The sequence below is a fragment of the Coturnix japonica genome, chromosome 1, assembly GCF_054131305.1.
Source record: "Coturnix japonica strain WE chromosome 1, WE-NBRP24, whole genome shotgun sequence".
Classification (NCBI taxonomy): domain Eukaryota; kingdom Metazoa; phylum Chordata; class Aves; order Galliformes; family Phasianidae; genus Coturnix; species Coturnix japonica.
This window is the reverse complement of record NC_140663.1, coordinates 93,807,360-93,826,420: the sequence shown is the minus strand read 5'-3', so window position 1 is coordinate 93,826,420 and position 19,061 is coordinate 93,807,360. Positions and strand designations below refer to the sequence as shown.

Below are 19,061 nucleotides of genomic sequence, written 5' to 3'. Positions count from 1 at the left end.
GAGTGAAACTTCCTTACAGAAGCCAGTAAGTCTAAGAAAGTATTTCATTGAAGTAGTGTAACTGAGCCTCTTTCATCCTACGAAGGATGAGTTTGGATGCCAGAAGGTGGCCATGCCACAAGTCCCAGGCTTCCTATTAGTAGAGCAGTTTCACTTTCACACCAAATCCAGCTGCTGGGAGATTTGAGGTCCCAGTTTAGTGGGGTTTTGTTGTTGTTATTGTTTTCTCTGAAGTCATGATTACTGTTGAGCGCGTGCTCTCAAAATGGAAAAAAATGTTTCACCATCCTCTTTATTTGTCTCTGGCAGGACTTAACAGAATGTTACAGAGAGATAATGAGTCAAGCAACAACAAGTCTATTATAGGAAGGTTGTCATGAGGGTTTTTGTCCTGTTGGTTTGAGAGGAGATGAAATTTTGAAAAGCAGCCTAGAATCTGTGTATTTTCGGCACCTAATAATGAAGACATTCACTGCACAAAGAAAACCCCTGAAACAGCCTTGAATGCACATACTAGCCTCCAGCTGCATCTGTACTCTCTTGTTATTTAGGGAATTGTCTTTTCTGGGGTGGGGAAATTGAACTGGCAACTGAGAAAGGAAGGGAGTACTTTATTGATGGGTAACAATGAGGCTATATGGCTTTCTATTAGCGTAGCTGACGATGCAAGTGGACATCAATACTCTGAACAAAATCAACGCTGAAAGAATCAATCTTGGGACTTGCCAGCTAGTGTCGATAACTGGAAATCCTAGGGCAAACTTTTTTAACAGCCTGGAGATTGAAACAATTGTTTGCAAATTGTTTACTCAATGCAGATACAGATGCCTTGGTCTGATGGACTCAAGCACAGTTCTTAAGCAAGGAGCTTCTTATTTCTCACCATAGTTCAGTGCCTGATTCATCATGTCAGATGGGCTGATTCGTTTTGGTCATTGTCTCCCTTCTTGTAAAATGAATGCAATCATAATCTGCTTATTGTAATATCTGTTTGCCTCATTTGATTTGTTGTGCTAGCTGGTTAATGTCTGTGTTGTGTGCCACAGCTGAGTAGCAAACAATGGAGCCTGCAAGAGCTGGTGACAACTCACACCCAGTTGAGCAGCACTGAGAGGTTTTATGTACGTGTCCTTCCCAACATCTGTAGTGACGGTATCAATGATGTGAGTCTGGCATCCATCTCTGCAGCCCAGCAGGTCCTGCTGTGCTTGTGCTGTGGCCTTCCCCTTGAGCTTGGGTTGCCATGCTGGAGGGCAGGTCCTGCTCCCTCTGCTTCCTCTCCTCCAAGCATGTCGCCCTCCAAGGGCAGGAGCTGTCTGTGGGTCACACAATGTGTGTCAGCAGGGAGGAGCAAGGCAGGGAAAGCATGGCATGGGTAGTGCTGGTGCACAAGTCATGAAGGACTGACTCTACAAAAGGGGTGTGTGAAGCACTGCACCTCTGTGCCTCTACTGCTGAGGCTGCAGCTCTGCAACTGTCACACAGAATCCGCAGGCACTGGGAGGACAGCGAGGATGAGACAAGTTGCACCTCAAATCATTTCCTGGTTTGCAGGAGCTTAGATCCCCAGTGATACTCATCTTTTCTGTGATCAGCCATAACTTGTTATCATAATGTGCTCAGCAGGTGTCACCCCTGAGTCCCTGCAAGGCACCTGGCATTTGGAAAACAGGCTTTTTATGCAGGCTGCTAACATCCAGCTCCTTTTTTGATAAGTCACATCTTCTGCAACTAATAAAAATCAACATATGCCATGTGATACGTCTGCTTAGAATATCAAGTTACAACTTATGAAATGATGTTGTTTTCAAGAAAGTGAACGTAAATGGAAAAATAATTCAGTATTCAGCAGGCATTCTGTAGTGTCCTACTAAGTCCTTCTTATGAACAAATTCACTGGCAAAATTTAATTTTCTGTACACGTTAGCAGTAATGTTGGGTTACTGTCTACTAATGTGATTTCAGCTTCAATAGGAAAATTGGTAATTAAACATCAATTTGCAAGATTTAAGGCCTGTGCTGGCCCTGGGGTTTGGGTTGTAACTTTCTGTTCAGTTTTGATGTTCTGATTCTGGTGTAGTAGTAGTTAGTTGTCGCAGTTCCATCAGCTCTCAGAGGCATATTACAAAGCGGAGCCCAGATGTATCATCACTGAGAGAGGTAGTGGAGCAGTGCCAACTCTAATGCTCTTGAATTGGTGGTGATCCTTGTTGGGGGCTACTATGCTGTGGTGGTGTGCTGTTGTGTATGCTCGAGGGAAATATGACTCAAAGGATTTCACTCGTGTCTGTAAAGCTCTGGTGTGCTTAGAAATGCAGAAGCAATTTCTCATTGATGATGCTAGGAAATGAGAGAACCCCTACAGAGTTACTACATAAGGGGTCTAGCAAATACAGTGGTGATTCTTGTCCCTGAATTGCTAAGTGTTTCAGATGTGAATGTGGAGCAGTAATAGTGACGTAATCATTAATGAAGTGAAAAGAAAAGCCAGTCTTAAGAAAAGCTTTTGGATCATCAACAGTTGTGTCTGTACTCATGTGCAAACACTTGGACTCTACTAGTGTTAACACTTACTGGCTTCAATTCTGAACTATTTAGAACTTTTAACATCTGCATACTAATTACATTGATGTATTATTAGCAATTACTTACCTTCTTCATAGCACTTACTAGCTTACTCGAAAGCAGTCTTGTGTACCAAGTTCCTTCAGAGTGTGTGCAAGTAATGTACCACTACTTAAAGAAAAAAAGACAAGAAAGGAGAAGATCAAGAGCGGATGAACTTTGATCTAAGAAAGGAGTTGGAATACTGAAGCACACCCAAACAACCTCCAGGCGTATTTTTAACATGGAGTTCAATAATCTGTCCTATACTTCTGTTGGAGCTGGAAAGTGCTTTCATTGTTCTCACTTTGCTGTAGTCCCAAAAGAAACCACAACATAAATAAATAAATAGATAGATAAATAAATAAAGACAAAAACAACAACAAGCAGGAAACAGCTACACATCACCAAAAACAAAAACAACCCAGTTTGTTTACAGATGCTTAATATCACATAAGATTGTTAGAAAAGAACTACTTCAGTTTTAGTAAAGTTACATTGTTTAAAGAATAAACTTCAGATTCAGTGTTATAGCAAGCCCAATTTAATACAATAACTGTTGTGGTGATACAGGAGCAATACTGAGCTTTTGTTAGTGAATATTTCAGAAGAAGGAAAAATAACAAAGATATTCTTTCCTGTGGACCTCTTGCATGTTAAGGTACAAGAATGCATTGAGTTGAACGGAACCGGTCTGTGCTTCTTATAAAAGTAGAGGGGAAGAATCCAGAGACTTGTAAAGGACAACTCTGTGATCTGTGATGTTGCATAGGTAGAAAAGAGCACTGAACGGTTCTGGTTGATGTTTAAAAAAAGCTTTACTTGGCAGTGGTACTTCTCAGAATTTCAACTATTCCAACTCTTGATGTTTTTCTTTGTCATAATAAAATAGGATCTCATGACTGTAAATTTCTACTATAATAGCCCTGGGAATAGGTGCCCAGGAATGCTGGATTGTTTAGACAATTTTTGTGTCCATTTCCTTGCAGATGAATTGCTTCAGAAAGAGCAAAACTACTCTGATGATGTTCTGGCCAATATGATCAGCGAACCTAGAATCAGCTATGGAAATGATGCTCTCATGCCTTCATTGACGGAAACTAAGACCACGGTTGAACTTCTTCCAGTGGATGGAGAGTTCAGTCTAGATGACCTTCAGCCATGGCATCCCTTTGGTGTTGATTCTGTTCCAGCCAATACTGAAAATGAAGGTAGGAACAATAGTAGGAGAAGGCACGGAATATTCTCAATTGTATTTTATGATGATTCTTTCATTTTATTCTTTGAAAATTAGCATATTCCTGATGTGAGAAGTCTCAACTGTTAAGTTTTAGAGCTGGTCTGCCTGCTGTGTCTCTTGGATTAAACAGAGTTCTGACTTAACTGTCAGTGTAAAAACACGATAAATTTCAGGGTTTACCTTATTTCTCTTTAAAGGCAGATGAAAATAAGTTCCAGCATGTTATGAGTGTCTTATAATGAGAGTGAGCCAAGGGAGATAAGTTGTCAGACATGTGCCATGATAGAATAAGTGTTTTCATTAAAGAAGAGCTTTTTATTGCTGGCATTAAAATGATACAGATCTAATACATTCCTAGCCTGAGAGGTTTGGGGGTTGGTTTCAGGTTTTTTTGGTCATATAGAATGTACTGCAGAGATATTTGCGCATACGCAGCAATGCAGCTAGCTAGCGATGATACCTTCCCTGAGGAATACTTTATGTTGCTCATGGGCAAATCTATTGAAGTGACTGCCCAATATTTTAATAATTAATGTATAATCTGGAATTGGTGGTTCACTTGTGTGCCAGAGCCAATTAATTAAAAACATAAGGAACTCTGATGATGTTGTTCAAGTTCCTTCTCTTGTGCTTGTTTTCCTTTACCACTTCAAATCCATCCTCATTAGTGCTGTGTTAATCCCAGCAGTGAAGGTTTGTTTCTGCAGGAATGCTAGTTTCACAAAGGCCAGAGCTACAGTTTTTTCCATGTAAATCTGTGTTTTGTGGATCAAGCGTAGCTGAGCTGTGCAGACAGTGAGGTATTCCAGAAATATTTTGAAACCATTGGTTTAGGCCCTGCCTCCTCTGAGAGTAAGTTTTGATCACTCACCTTGTGCAGTTCTCTGTGAGTGAGTGCTTTCCTCTTAGTCACTCTCCAACATGATCTGTGAGAATCTGTGGGCTGTTTCATGTTTGCAGTGAAGCTAGAAACAGTTTTATGATCGAAGTGGATAATAGCCAGGTGTCAGACAAGCCAAATATCCATGCTAAGGTGTAAGCAGAGGTCAACTAATAAGTTAAATAGAAGCATAACAAATATGAGGGGAAGAGAGTGGGGCTAAAATTAAAACATCAAGCAGCAGAAAGGAGATGAACAAACTCGAATGGACTGGCCAGCTGCATGAACTGGAAGAAAGTAGATGATGATGAGGACTCTGGGTGTATCTGGAGGACAGCTGCAGATGCACAATGTGCTGACTGGATGAGAGCACATGGCTGGATTGCATGAAGTACTGGCAAGCAGTACAAACCACTGACCAGTCTGACATGCTAAACTTCAGTTTCCTAGTGAATCAGCTGTGGCTCGCTGTAGTGCAGTTGTTGAGGCTGGCTGCCAGGAGCAGACTACGGTCCAGCTGGTGGCATCTGTCCTGTAGGAATTTTCCAGCAGATCTCACTGCAACTTTTCCCACAGTTGAGACATACAGGACATCCATTCTCTGCCCACTGTCTGCCTTCATTAAACTTGAGGGGGAAAGAAAGAACAGCTTTTTAAGTCTGCCCACCTTCCCTTCCTAAATGTACTAATGTCAGTCACCAATTAAGAAGTTATGAGGTATACAGGTGCACTCAGACATATCACATTTTAATCCCTTTTGTTCCTTCAGGAACCAGACTAAGCCCAGAATTTAATAATGAAAGGTATGGTCTTCAAGTGTGATGCTGAATTCCCTTGGCAGGTTTTCTGAGTGTAGTTACCTTTTTAAAATGTATGACAGCAAATAGGAATAAAAATTATTCTGCCATGAATGATGTACTGTTTAATTATGAATACTTGTGTATTTTAATGCATTACACAATGCAGCACTTCTTAATGTTTACTGTGGGAACATCTTATGGCTTCTATGACTAAAAATTAGTTTGGTTGTTGTTGGGTTTTTTGATACCAGGATTGTTTTTCTCATGAAGCTCCTGCAGGCAAACAATTTCATTAGTTCAATCATTATTAACATTTAAGTCTGCACAGTTAGAAATCATCTCATGACTTAAACCCCTGCAAATCCTTCTTGTTTCCCATTTGACTTCTCTGTCATCTATCCAGACAATACTGGCAAATAGCATTTGTGTTGTTCATGTCATTATTTCTACAATACCTTCTTTTTCTCTTTAGATATCTTCTCTTGCCCATAGTATCAGAACTGGAATTTCACACTCATATTTTTTCTTTGTGTTCGTCTCCCATCTCACTGTTCCAGAATGACATGACAAACTGCACCATTTGTCCTCACTTCCCATGCCTGTTTTCCTCCATGTCCATGGTCCAGTCTCAGGCTTTGTTTAAATTGCTCTAAGAAACCGGTGTTTGTCTTGTTATAATTTGGAAAGTAGCACAAAGTAAATAACAATTGAAACATTTTTCTCCTTTCTCCCTTCCTTTCCCTCTCCTGGGTTTTCTTTGCATAATCTGTTTTTAACACAGTAAGATCCACTGGTGCAGGAAGTGTTTTGTGTTATATGCAGTACTGAGCAAGTCAAGTGAGTTAAAAATTACTGTGCTATAGAAACCTCAAATACTGTAGAGTGACTAACTGCTGTGATACTAATGATGGTCAGCATCTCAGGTTGCTGGGAGATGCTGAGCATGGAAGCAAAGATCAGAGAACCAAGGACAACTTCGGTAAGGACTGAGGGTACCAACACCATCAGGAAAATCACAATGTGTTTAAAAGGAAGGGCCTGTTGCCTCTGAAACCTTCTGAGCAGTTGCTCCGGTATATTTAACATGGACTACCAGAGGACATCAGCAAGTTGCCAGTTCAGGTGTTGATGCTGCTCCAGTTTGGAAGCCTTACGTTTTTAAAACCTCTTGAACACAAATCCAGGGTGCTGAGAGCTCAGTCTTCCTCAGCGTGAAGAATTGCTACACTATAAAAGCGATAGTTTTCTTTAATCTGGCACGATCATTTGCCTCATTTCAGATTGGCATTACTGTCAGAATTTCCAATGGTGCCGTTGATATCTGAGAGGCAAGCTCACTGGATCCAGGAACTAGCAGGGTTAAGACCTGTGGTCCGCTTTCTCCACAGTCACAGCAGTGTGGCTTGCTTTAAATGAACCATGCATGAAATACTTAAACCAAAATGTAATTGTGGAAAAAAAGTGGAAGGTAATGCAGCCAAAAAGTCTTAATTTCAAAGTATCCAGTGACCTGCATACAAGTGATAAAGTACCAAACATGCCTTAAATTTGTCATTTCTTCCCATGCCTGTTTTCTTCTATGACTTAATCCCAGGTTTCACTCAGAAATATTAATTACATATTGGATTGATAAATTGCCATATAATCTTAAGGTTTCATAAATCTGTTTGAAATTTTCCCCATCTAAACTGCGTGTTTAGATAAAAGGGTAAGTTTCATGCAAGCAGTTTTATGCTAGTTCTTTTTCCTAATGAGTTAAAGATATTGAAAGTCTAGCATAGCTCAGAGCATACTGGAATGGAATATTGAGTGTAGTCTTAAAACACACTTTACTTTTACCTTACAGCTAGTGCTGTACAGAATCCCTCTTAAAAGGAATAAGGAGCCAGGATTCAGTGGTTTGCAAGTCAGCATTGATCAAGACATGCTTGCAAGAGCTCATGGTGTCAGTTCTTGCTGCCACTTCTAATCAGGTGACTGAGAGATGTCTGCAAGTAAGGAATACAGTTTGACTCTTCAGACGGAAAGTCTTTGATCTCAGTAGTTTCTCATTTTAAGCTGTAACCAGAATATGATGTGAAATTGTCACATAGCTGTGGAACTTTCTTTGAAAGTTGTGTGCATCCCTTCCTTTTATTTCCATCATTAATTGAAGGTGGATCTTCTCTAGCTATTGCTTTTGTAACTTGTTTTATGCAGTATGTCTCTCCTACACTATCCCAGTAGAAGTTGAATTTATCACCTTGTTGGATTTTGCTTATTTTCTGTTTTCTTTTTTCTTTCTTTTCTGCACTTGCCCAGTGGAGCCTGTTGATGCCCGCCCAGCTGCAGACAGAGGACTTACCACACGACCAGGTATAGAACTTGCATGACCTTTATCTAACCTGTGTTTTTCCAGCATGGTCTGCTTGTGCTGAAATGACCACCTTTTCCTTGGTATAACCCTCCATTTAAATGTAGTGCTGTATCAGAGACCAGCAGTTGGTACTTCAGACAAGTGTTTGCACACAAAACCCTGCTGGACTCTGAATGCTGTGTGTATCCCAGGTGTTCAGTATGCATGTGTGCAGGAGTGGGACCCAGAGCAGACACTTGTTAAGCTGCCAGACTGCAGAGAGCACTTTCAGTTTTGGAATATATGACAGAAATGTCTAATGCTTGGTGCAAGTCTGCTGTGTTGTGTAAATTGTGACTAATTCATGTAATATAGTTCAGGAATTCCATGGGACATCAAGAGGTTTTTTTAAGTGATATTTATCTTAGGTAACTGTAGACATCTAAGAGTTGATATGTGTATTGTCCCTCTGGATTCAATTGAGGCACCTCGAGACAATTATTCATGCTATTATAGAATAGAAAAAGGTGATTGTTTGCCTGAAGTACCATGGGTACCTGTGTCTTCCTAGTCTGACTAGCTCAAGTTGGGTTGCAGACATTTAGAGTTGCTGGATAAATTCACTTTTCAAAAGTAAAAGATTGTTTTTCGTATTAATTTTCTGCTTTCTAGGTTTTTTTTCCCCTCATCTCCCATTTAGGAATACCTAGAAATGACTGATGAGAGCAAGCACAAACAAGCTTTAATTTCAGATTATTTTCCAACTCATAGATTTATTTATTTCAGTATCAGAATTATTTCAGTGTCACATCACCTTTTTTTTTTGTGTTGTTCCTTTCTTCAGATCAGATCAAACTGTTCAATCTGTCTTTCTTTCCCCTTCGTCTTTTCCTCCAAACTTCCATTGGAAAGCATTGTGTTCAACACCTTAATGTGTTTAAATCTTTCCAGTAACTCACTGATGTTTACTGACTACAGTGAATAGTAGTGTGGAATGAAATAAGGCCATATGTTACAGCAACTGGGATGCACATTGAGGCTGGCCAGATGACATGTTCATAGCACTGTTCTAGGAGTCTGATACCTGTACTTGTGCATAGAGTCCCAGTTTTGTGAAGAGAGACTGGAACTTGTTAAAGAGCTCTCCAAGTATTCAAGCTCATGATGGTTAACCTTCAATCTTCATGAAGAATCCCCTGTTATGAGGCCAATATTTATTACAAACAATTATTCCTTTCTCTCTTTATTACCACCCCCCCCTCACATACAAGTGATGTAAATTGGTGTTGTCACTTCTCTAGGGGAAGAATTTTCTCATGCTGCCACACTCCAGTTTCAGAAGGAAATAGGATTTTTTAGGCCATTGTGTCAAAGCACCTTGTTGGTTGGGGTTATACGAACAGCATGAGAAGCATGGCTAGTGTACTCTGAGTGGTAATTTGTTAATGTGTAGGACAGACTATTAAGCTGTAAAAATATTTTAACATGTGGGCATTATGGCTTGAAATTTTGAGCAGATACAGGAAGTTTTGCATTGAGGGAGGCACATAGATTAAAAGTAGTATCATCCAGAGGCCTTTGCAGCAGTTGTTGCATTTTAGCACAGTTTAAGTGATGCAGAGGCTGTTGTTCACCAAAGAAGACTCAATTCCTCCGGGTGAACAAGGATAAACATGAATGTTCCTCTGTGAAGATGAATAGTCACTTACTGGAGAGGTTGAAATCCCTGGCTGTTGTGCCTGCATTGCAAATTTCCCAGCATCAAAATTCATACAGTAGAGCTACATATATTGTAATAGGATGCAAAAAGTACTCCTGTCATCATTCCTGGTAGACCCTCATCCTTACATCTTTAATCACCATGTCCAGCTTCTGTAAATTTGTCCTTACTGACACCAATTCTGGCTATAAATGCCCCATCTGGTTTTCCATCATCTTTTAGTAGCAACTTACCTGTGCTAGAATTTCAATTTAACAAAAAAAATTGGTATCAGTCTGAGTAGCTGTCATAAACTAGCAATTGTGGAGAACAAAAGGTCGCTTTATTAAATAATGTGAAATACAGAGAGATTCTGACAACGTAAAAATTACTGTGCTTTAGATTTGTTGTACCTGCTAATTAAAAATAACACATCTATGCTAGAGGTTAAAAAAGGAAAAGAGGTTGCTTTTTTTTTTGGTCGTCACTGTATTTTTAGTGTAGTCAGTAACTACACTTTTCTTAGCAACAGCTCAAGATCACACAGATGAAATTTGTCCCTTTCCTACAAGAGAGGTTGTTTGGTCATAGGACAGAAAGGACAAGCACAGCAAGTTCTTAGTTGTCTGTAGTACTCATGGTAACTGGAGTCTTGTTACTTCATCTCACCATTCTCTTTCCAAAAAAAAAAAAAAAAGGAAAAGAAATAGCCAACCACCATAAAGCAGCATAAGAGGAAAGGCTGGAAATGTGAAGAGTTGCCCAATCCATAGCAGGAAAGCTTATTCAGGAAGGACTAAGTGTAAAGTGTTTACTAAGATTCAAGCAGAACTTGGTGTGAATCTCCACCTCTGTTACATTCCACTTTGCCTAGCAGCAGCTGAAGCTTGAGTCCCTGTTTTCTAGTGTAGACACAACATCTGCAGTGGTTCACACTGGTGTTGAAAAGGAGCATAAAACTTCCACACATTTTGCTTTCCCTTTTCAATTCAAAACAATGTTAACAAAAGCGGAGCTACGCCTAGATCTATTTACTCTCATCTCCTTCCCCATTAAGAAATAAACAGAGTTAATAAAAAGGTCAAAGAGAAGGCAAATATCTAGGTGTACTAAGCAGTCATCATTGAGCTGTGTTTATTAATACGCCATGAAATGTTAAGAGGCTTATGGCATGTTTCTTGCCATTTAGAAATTGCTTTATATAGGAAGACAGTTAGAAGAATTCAGTCTAGTCTAAAAACATGGAAGCTTCCATAGGAAGAGCTGCAAATATGAATACCACATTGACAGTCTTACTGTGAGAGCTTTTTCAGTAGGGTTTCCTTCTTGTCACTTTTGCAGGATAATTTATTCTTTTTGTTTGTTTGTTTGAGTAATTATTGGTAACTTTGTTTTGTCTCTATATGTAGAGAGAGATGTAAAAACATACATGAAAGCACATCCAGATGCATATATGCAAGTTCCCTATTACTCGCGTTAACTCAGCAGGTCTGATCTATGGAAACAGAGGAAGATAGAGGAATAGAGGAACAATTAGAAGATCTGCATCAGAATGGATGTTGCTTAATAGCAACAGATTTTCTGAAGTTCAGGGAGAAAATAGCCATAGCTCTGGTCAGGGCGGATCATATTCATGTGTTGCACAGCTGCAGAGACTCTATTAAGCCTTATGACTGCTCTGTAGAGTCATTAGCACATATGCTACAGTCTGCATGAGGTGAGGGCATGGAGCAGCTTAGGCAATTATTTATGATTTTCTTGTCAGAAATTACTAGGTCTTTCTCTGGCCTTAGTGATGTTAGTTCAATACAGTGCTCTTAAACCAACTATCTTCAGCTACTAAATAAGAATCTTTAGTGGAGTTTTTAATTAGAAAATGATAGATTCTGTCTCAACAAATCTCTTTTTCTTAAGACTCCTCAAATATAGTTAATGGGTGTGGAGTTAAATGTTCTCCTGAATTCTGTACTTAGATCTTTATTGCATAAACTATTTTAAAATGTGCTCCTTTTCCCCCCTCTATGTAGAGACCATCTAATTATGGCAGTTTCTACTGTAATTCACTTGGAGGTTGATTTTTAACTCTAAACCTGGAAGGCCTTAGACACAGCTAAGATTGTTTCAGATCCTTGCAGAACAAAATCTTACAAATCTGCTGTTTAACCAGTTGGTGAACTAGTCACAGGCAGTGTAGCCTATGTTCATTCTTGCCCTTCTTAAAGCTTAAATATAGATTTACATGAACAGAAGCTCATCTGTGTGAGAGTACAATGTTCCTCAAAGAAGCTGCCGTGCTATTTTTTTTCATTGGAGTAGTTTTTAACTCCGTGTTTTATTGTTTAGTCTTTTTTTGTTTCCTGTAAGGGCAAGGAATAATTAAGCTTATGTACACTGCTTTTTGATGTTCGGAATGTATGTTTGTGCATATATGCCCAAGCATATATGTGTGCATATGTACAAACGTGTGTATGTTTAAAAGCAGCTAGCATTGCTAATTAACAGCAATATAATTAAAAGACCATTATTCAACAAACCTAATTATTCAAGAGGAAAACAAGAAAAAAGCGCTAAATCTTATTCTGTTTCATATACAATTGCTTGGCACACATTTACTGTTAATAAACGGTTTTATTTTATCAAAGTATAATCTTAACTAACCCATTTTGTTGGATTTTACTGAATGCTTTTAAGACTGTGGTTTTGATGGCTAAATAGTTTTTGTCAGTTTTACTAAGAAGATGCAAGTTAAAATATTTACCAGCTGCACTGTGGCATTTTAAAATTGGAGTAATTAGGAATGCTACTCCCTAAAGATAGTCTGTAATTTAGAATAAAAAGCACTAATAATTATCATTAGTTGTGAGTTCGCAGTGAGGCTGCTGCTCCCATTTTTCTTCTTTTATGTTGGCTTTTGTATTTGAATGTGTACAGCGATCTTAGACAGCTGTTTGCATCTCATATCTCCAGTAAGACTTTCAGAAAGACCCTAAAGCTTTTCCTCCTACTACCTTTGAAAAGTAAATCTGAAGTGCTTCCGTAATTCCTGCCTGTGGTGTTTGGCTCTGCTTAACTGAAGGTAACAAAGACCCACTGTCTAAGGTCTCGTAACTTGTTTCCAATAACTGTGGTCAGAGTCTGGGAGCAGTGGTACCCAAGTCCATTATCATGTCTTTGGCACTGGTGCCTACAGACTACTTAGGGATTTCACCTCTGCCTTAGTACTACTAGCACATCCAGCTTTTGGCAGCCAGCATTTGACAGACTTCCAGGACTGGAAATAGTATTTTTACCATTGTGTTAGTAACCCTAGATGAACCCTTCGTCTTTGCATTTGTTCTTTTGTATTTCAAATGTTCTTATTATTTGTGCCAATGAGTTCCACAGTCCAGCTTTTCATTGCACTTCCTTATGTTAGTTTCTAATCCACTGTTTCATAACCATGTTGGTGTCCTGTACTTCCATAGGAGAAATACTGATTCACTTCTTGTGGATTTTCTCCCTGTTATTCACAGTCATATGGATGTCTGTAGTGTCTTTTTCCAGTTTGAATACTCCTGATTTGTGTAGTCATTCCTTGTCCAAAAACCATCCCATACCAGTGTTTGTCTCCCTGCTTTGTATCTTTACTAGTTCTTCTGTATTCCCATGTGGTTGAGTGTCCAGAACTGATACCATATGTAAAATGAGGTTGCATCGTTTGTATAGAGGTGTAATGACATTTTGTTTTCTCTGTTCCTTCATAATTACTTCTATCTTTCTCTTTGCCTTTTTGACTGCCACTGAGACAAGTGCTCACAGAAAATTATCCACAGTGACTCCAAGGTCTCTGTCCCGGGTGGAACAGAGCCAATATAGAGCCCATTGTGTATGTATAGTTAGGGCCTTTTATGCCTTTGTGCACCATTTTCCCTTATATCAGTATGAAATATCCTTTTCCTTTTATTGCACACTCAGAATTCGTAACATCTTTTTGCAGCTCTTTGCAACTGGTTTTACTTTGACTTTTTTTTCTTTCATTTTTGTCAATGAACTTTGTCACTGCACCATTCGCTCCATTATCCAGGTCACTTCTACAAGTATCACAACACAAATCCTTGTGAGACCCAGCTGGTAACCTTCCTCCATTGTAAAAAATGACTGTGTATTTACACTTTCTTTCCTGTCTTTTAATTGGCTATGAAAAGTCAAGTAGGACTTTCCTTTGTAATCCTTCCCATCTTAGCTTCTGCCACAGCTTTGATGAGGGATCTTCTCAGTTGGTTTTGGAAATGGAGATTCACTCTGGGCCAGGTCACTGTTTCCCATATGCTTGCTAGCTGTTCAGGGACCTCAGAGAGATTCAGGAGCAGGGCTTCTCTCTACAAAACTCAAGTTGATTCAGTATGTATGTGTATGTATATGTTCACATCAGTATTTTCAGTGAATTTGCCAGCTGTAGCAACAGAGTTGTACAATTCCCCCAGTCCTTGCCCTGGGGGAGTTTACACATGGTGGTTTGGCTACTGTACCTGAGGAGCATCCAGTGTGGCCATGGACAGCAGCAAGCACCTGGGAGCAATTCAAACTGTGTGAAACACTGTTTTCTCCCTATTGTTTCCCCCATTTAATCTTAAGAACAAAGAAGCGGAGGGATTAGAGATGGGAGCCTTGGTGTGTCCAGATACGTGTTCTCATTTTCTTCACTCCTTAATGAAGGTATAGGGGCTATTTTTAGATGATGCAAAAGAAGAGTGAATCATGTTCTTAGTTTGGAAATCTAACCATAGCTGTAGACATTTAAACCTCTCTTCAGGCACCACGTGGATTTTATTTCCTTCATTTCCATTTCATTGACAGATCATCATGATTTGTTTTCAAACTGCAGCTCCTTAAGTACTTCACTGTTCTTGCATTTAGAAATGGCCTCTTATGTATAAGTGTCATAATATACTTGTCAGTAAGTGTAATGTGGCATCAAAAATCAGATGCTTAATTTAAAAGAAAAAAAAGAAAAAGATAGAGATCTTTGAAGTTCTTTATTTCTTAAAAAGATGATAAACTTTATGGGGCAGTTGGGCTGTTCAAGAAAATGACCATAAATAATCTATTGTGTGAAGATTATTCTTGTTTTAACCTTCATATGGTTTATTGTGAAAAACAAGATCAGTACCTCAGAATGCGATGGTCAGTGCAGCCTGTAGAAGTTCTTGGGGAGGTTCTCACTGTCTCATAATACAAAACTAAGTCATTATTTAGTGGGGAAAAAAAATGTGCAAAGGAGGCAGTAGGAGAGGAGTAATGCTTTCATTCAGTGCTGCTTCAGACTGTGAGGCTCATTGGCACATCATGGGATTGTATTGACAGTCTGGAAAGGTGATGGAACACGATCAGTATCGCTAAGAATTTTAGAAGAGGTTTTTCTTCTGCATCAGAGCTTATGATCAGCCCCAAATACTAGGAATTAGAGGGGGCTGGTGAAATGCTAAAATAAGTGCAGGCAAGGAATATGAACTAGTTCGTTCTCATCACGTTGGACCATGAGGAAATAACTTGTCATAAACACCATGTTTCTGCAATCTTTGTACCTCCAAGCAATATAAATGTCAATCAGTTGTATTGAGAAGGGGAATAGCCGGCTATGTGAACATCTCTATGTTTTCTGCTAGCCAGAGCCAGCCTTCTGGGACAGAACATTCATAGGTACGTGTAAAGGATGCACTTCTCAGATGTTCTAAGTCTGATGCACTCTCCAAAGTCTACCTTACAGAGAAAATCCTGCCCTTCTTCCCAGTTAGGCAAGCGCAGCATCTTCCCATTGCACCTAAGGGGAGAACAGGTGTGAAAACTGCAATTAAAATCTCTTCAAGCTGTCATTACTTGCTTTACTTTATGATTCTAATCATGAGATAAGTACTCTCCTTGGCAGGAGTCAATTCTGAGCAGTTTGAAATACACGGGTAGGAACTGTGTAAACTTCACAGATATTAATAGTGAGTTATTTATGCGTGTTTGTATATAAGATGCAGGTTCACAGGAAGCAAGGAAATAACACATATGGAGTTTCCGACCTCATGCTGTTGGTATGTGTTTTTAATTCACAGCGGCCTGAGCTTAGGGAGGAAAACAACTTCAGCCTGAACGCTAAATGTGCTTGACATGGCTAAAGAGGCTGTCAGAGCAGATCCGTCTGCACCCTCTGAGCCAGTTCAGGAGACCGTGTTGGTCCCTGGCAGCTTAGCTCTTGCTGTGTTTCATACTGAAAGCCTTTGATGCTTGTACCAGCATAGCTGCAGAGAATTAAGGAACACTAACAGAGGAGAAATTTTACCAGCTCATTCTGTGTCACCTCAGTGACTGACATGTCAGACGTACCTCACTTTCCTCCCAGTTCCCTTTCACACTGCATCACACCTCCTCCGTGTGAATGATACCATTGCCTTCTGCTCCTGTAATGGTGGAGATAAGCAGAGTGCGAATGAAATGATGACTGTAACAGAATGTCGCTGTGCTGCAATGCAGGTTCTGGCTTGACCAATGTTAAAACAGAAGAGGTTTCTGAAGTAAAGATGGATGCGGAGTTCCGACATGACTCAGGATATGAGGTGCATCATCAAAAGCTGGTGAGTGAACAAATGGTGCTCTGTACGTGTGGTGTGAATTGCTGGTTACTCCTGAACATGGGAGCCAGTTGTGGCTCTGTTTCCTCTGGGTTAGGAGGATGCTGAAACTGTCAACATGTGAATAGCTAATGATTCTAGTGCTTGTCTCTAACATGGAAGTAAAGCTGGAGTAATTTCAGTAGTGAAGATGAGAGCCAGTAAATCTTACATAAGTGTGAGGAAATTCTGTCCCTTCCTGCCCTCACACCACCACGTGGCCAGACGTGTATCTGGGCAATACCTGTCCTGCTGTTCATCTGCCCTTGTCACATAACTAAAGTAAAGAGATACAGAGAAAGAAAATGCTACCCAAGTTTAAAATGAAAAGAAAAAAGTCGCATGAAGACACAGCATGGTGCGGCTAGAAATAGAGTGACACCTATTCAGGAATAGATTCCTGTTCTCTCAAAACAGATGGGAGCGATGCATGGAGGAGCTGAACTCCATGGAGCACAACCTCTCATAAGATCCCCTGCTTGGGATAAGAGGATGCTGCCTTAGCTTTGTGCATCTGCGCGTTTGGTTCCATAAGCTGTACTGAATTACTAACAGATTAAGGGCAAATAGGATAAATATACCATTCCTCCCTTGAACTGTATTTCTTAAGCATACTAAAATAACAACCAAATTCAATGTAAGTAAGAATGAGCATTTTCTAAAAGCTTTTCTTCAGTTTCTTAATAAGTAATGAAGTACAGCAGTGTTGACTTTTCTGCTTCCTCTTTTGTAAAGGTACATTACATGATGAGATTTCGGTTCCGTGACTTTCAGTATCGTATTAAACTTGAAAGCTTTTTTTCTTAATATATTCTTAAAGCTAAGTAGTGCTGAAAATTAAAATTAACATGGGACTCAGATTTGCATTTGAACTAGGCAATCACTGTGTGAAAAGATATTCTGCTGTCTCTTTGATGCTGAGAACTGAGAATTCCCAGTTTGATGAGCTAATCCAAAATGCATTAGCGCTAATTTGGGAGATTCTGGTGTGCTTAGCTCAGATGAGTTAAACATCCTGATGGAGAAATACCGTGTGAGCTCACGGAAGGGAAGGAGCTTGAAGAAGTGCATTTTCAGGCTCTTGTTTGTTAGTTATTGATCCTGCATCACATACACTTCCCTGCAGCAGCCTTCAGCATTTAAGTGGTTTGATAGTTGCCGTTTGGAGCTGCCAGCTGCCCTGCCTGTGGTAGCGGATGGGGAGTGCGCGGTAGGCCATGCACTCGGGCAATCTGTGTCATGCTTAAAATGGGACCTTTCACGCTTTTTAAAGCATTTAATGCCGTGCTTCTTGCTGATAGCTGCAGCCATTATTTAAAAATCAGCAGGCAGTCCTCTAGGTTATCTTTTCATTGAGACCAAGCAAGGAGTCTGGTATTGTTGAGAAAGTACTGGAGCGCACTGCTTGTTTACTGCATGCCATATCCTAGCTGATCCCCTTCTCCATTAGCTTTAATTTAAAAGCAGTAAGCATAAAATTCTTTCATCTGTGTTTTATTCTTTGCCCTGGGAAGATTTACTGAAACAGTCTCCTTAGGATATTGCCTTGAATTCAGCTTTGTATTTTACATGCAAACTTCTGAAATTGCAGTTATTTTCTCCTTTGTGGGTGCTCACATTTTAGCAGTAAGTTAAATTGATTTTCTTGACTTGAAGTGCTCAAGGCCTTCCTCTGTTGCACACGTATATTAGCTGGGGCATTTCACAGTGCTCTGAAATAGCATGGTAAGACTTCCGTTCCCATGCAGGTGAAATTGTGAGGAGAAATTATTAATTCACATCAACTTATGCCAACACTGTGTACTGTGTATACTTTGCAGTGAATTCTTAACTTTGTCGCAGTGTATTTCTTGCTTACAACTAGGAACAATATAAATATTTATACTGCTGCTTTAATACCTCTCTGAGGAAGATTGTGTTTTTTAAAGACTGCAAATATTATACAGCTCATTATAATTCTCGACTGGTTTCCTGCTTCCCTCTGTATTTTTGTTAAATACTTGTCAAAGTATTTAGTCTTGCAGAGTGAGGTCGTCTTACAATTCTGTGAATGTAATTTATTCTCTAATCTTTTTTGCACATTTTGGTAAATAATAATAAAAGCCTAATATTGACAAGGGGACAAAAGGTTTGTAAAGCGTACATAAATGTAAAATAATCCAGTGTTTACTTTGAATACAAAAGAGGACAGTGAAAACAATTGCTCGCATTTCAGATCTGCTCTTGTTGCTAACAGCCAGTCTTACTAAAAGCGTAGTAAAACATCTTGCTGTCTGCTGATTTCCCTTATCAGTACATACAGCTCAAGTGAATCTTCTCTGTTTTTCACACAGCTGTCACATCGTGTAGGTCACACAAGAGTACTGTCTCCATCCAGATGTAGCTGATTCTCCCTTTGCTCTGCAAAATCTCGCCTGGTCGCTTAGATCAGCATGCTTGTGTTTGCTGGACCCTTGTCCCTTTGGTGTGAGAATTTTCTCCCAGCTGATTGCATGCCAGTTTCACTGTTACACTACAGATCTTCACCGCTCCCTTACTGAAGGCCATCAGATGTAATCCAAACAAGCTTAGCAGATGCAGATGTATGAACACTTTCACAACCTGCATTCTAAATACAAAGACATCTATACGCTCCCTGGTCAGTTCTCTGCAAGCATATTTTGCAATTATCATCACTTGCTTACCAAAAAAGCCATTACTTACACTTCTGTTGTCATGAAGTCCCATGCAAAGCAGAGAACTGGAGATGAGCCTTCCCCTTAGCCACAGTACTACTACACCAAAGGCCAGATAGTTCTCCTAAATTGCTTTTGTATGTCTTCTCCAACTATGAGGGCTTCGCTTTGCGGTGAACCACTTTTGCATAAT

The 19,061-nt window shown here is 39.7% G+C and overlaps 1 protein-coding gene across 2 annotated transcripts in view; it reads left to right on the top strand.

The window, feature by feature from the left end:
• The window catches only part of APP (amyloid beta precursor protein), a 185,768-nt gene that overhangs the window by 159,436 nt on the left and 7,271 nt on the right, over positions 1-19,061 (top strand). For both annotated transcript variants that reach the window (XM_015880839.3, XM_015880829.3), the window contains 3 exons: positions 3,594-3,815; positions 7,826-7,879; positions 16,057-16,157. In XM_015880839.3, the coding sequence (XP_015736325.2) occupies positions 3,594-3,815; positions 7,826-7,879; positions 16,057-16,157 (377 nt within the window). The remainder of the gene's footprint in view (positions 1-3,593; positions 3,816-7,825; positions 7,880-16,056; positions 16,158-19,061) is intronic.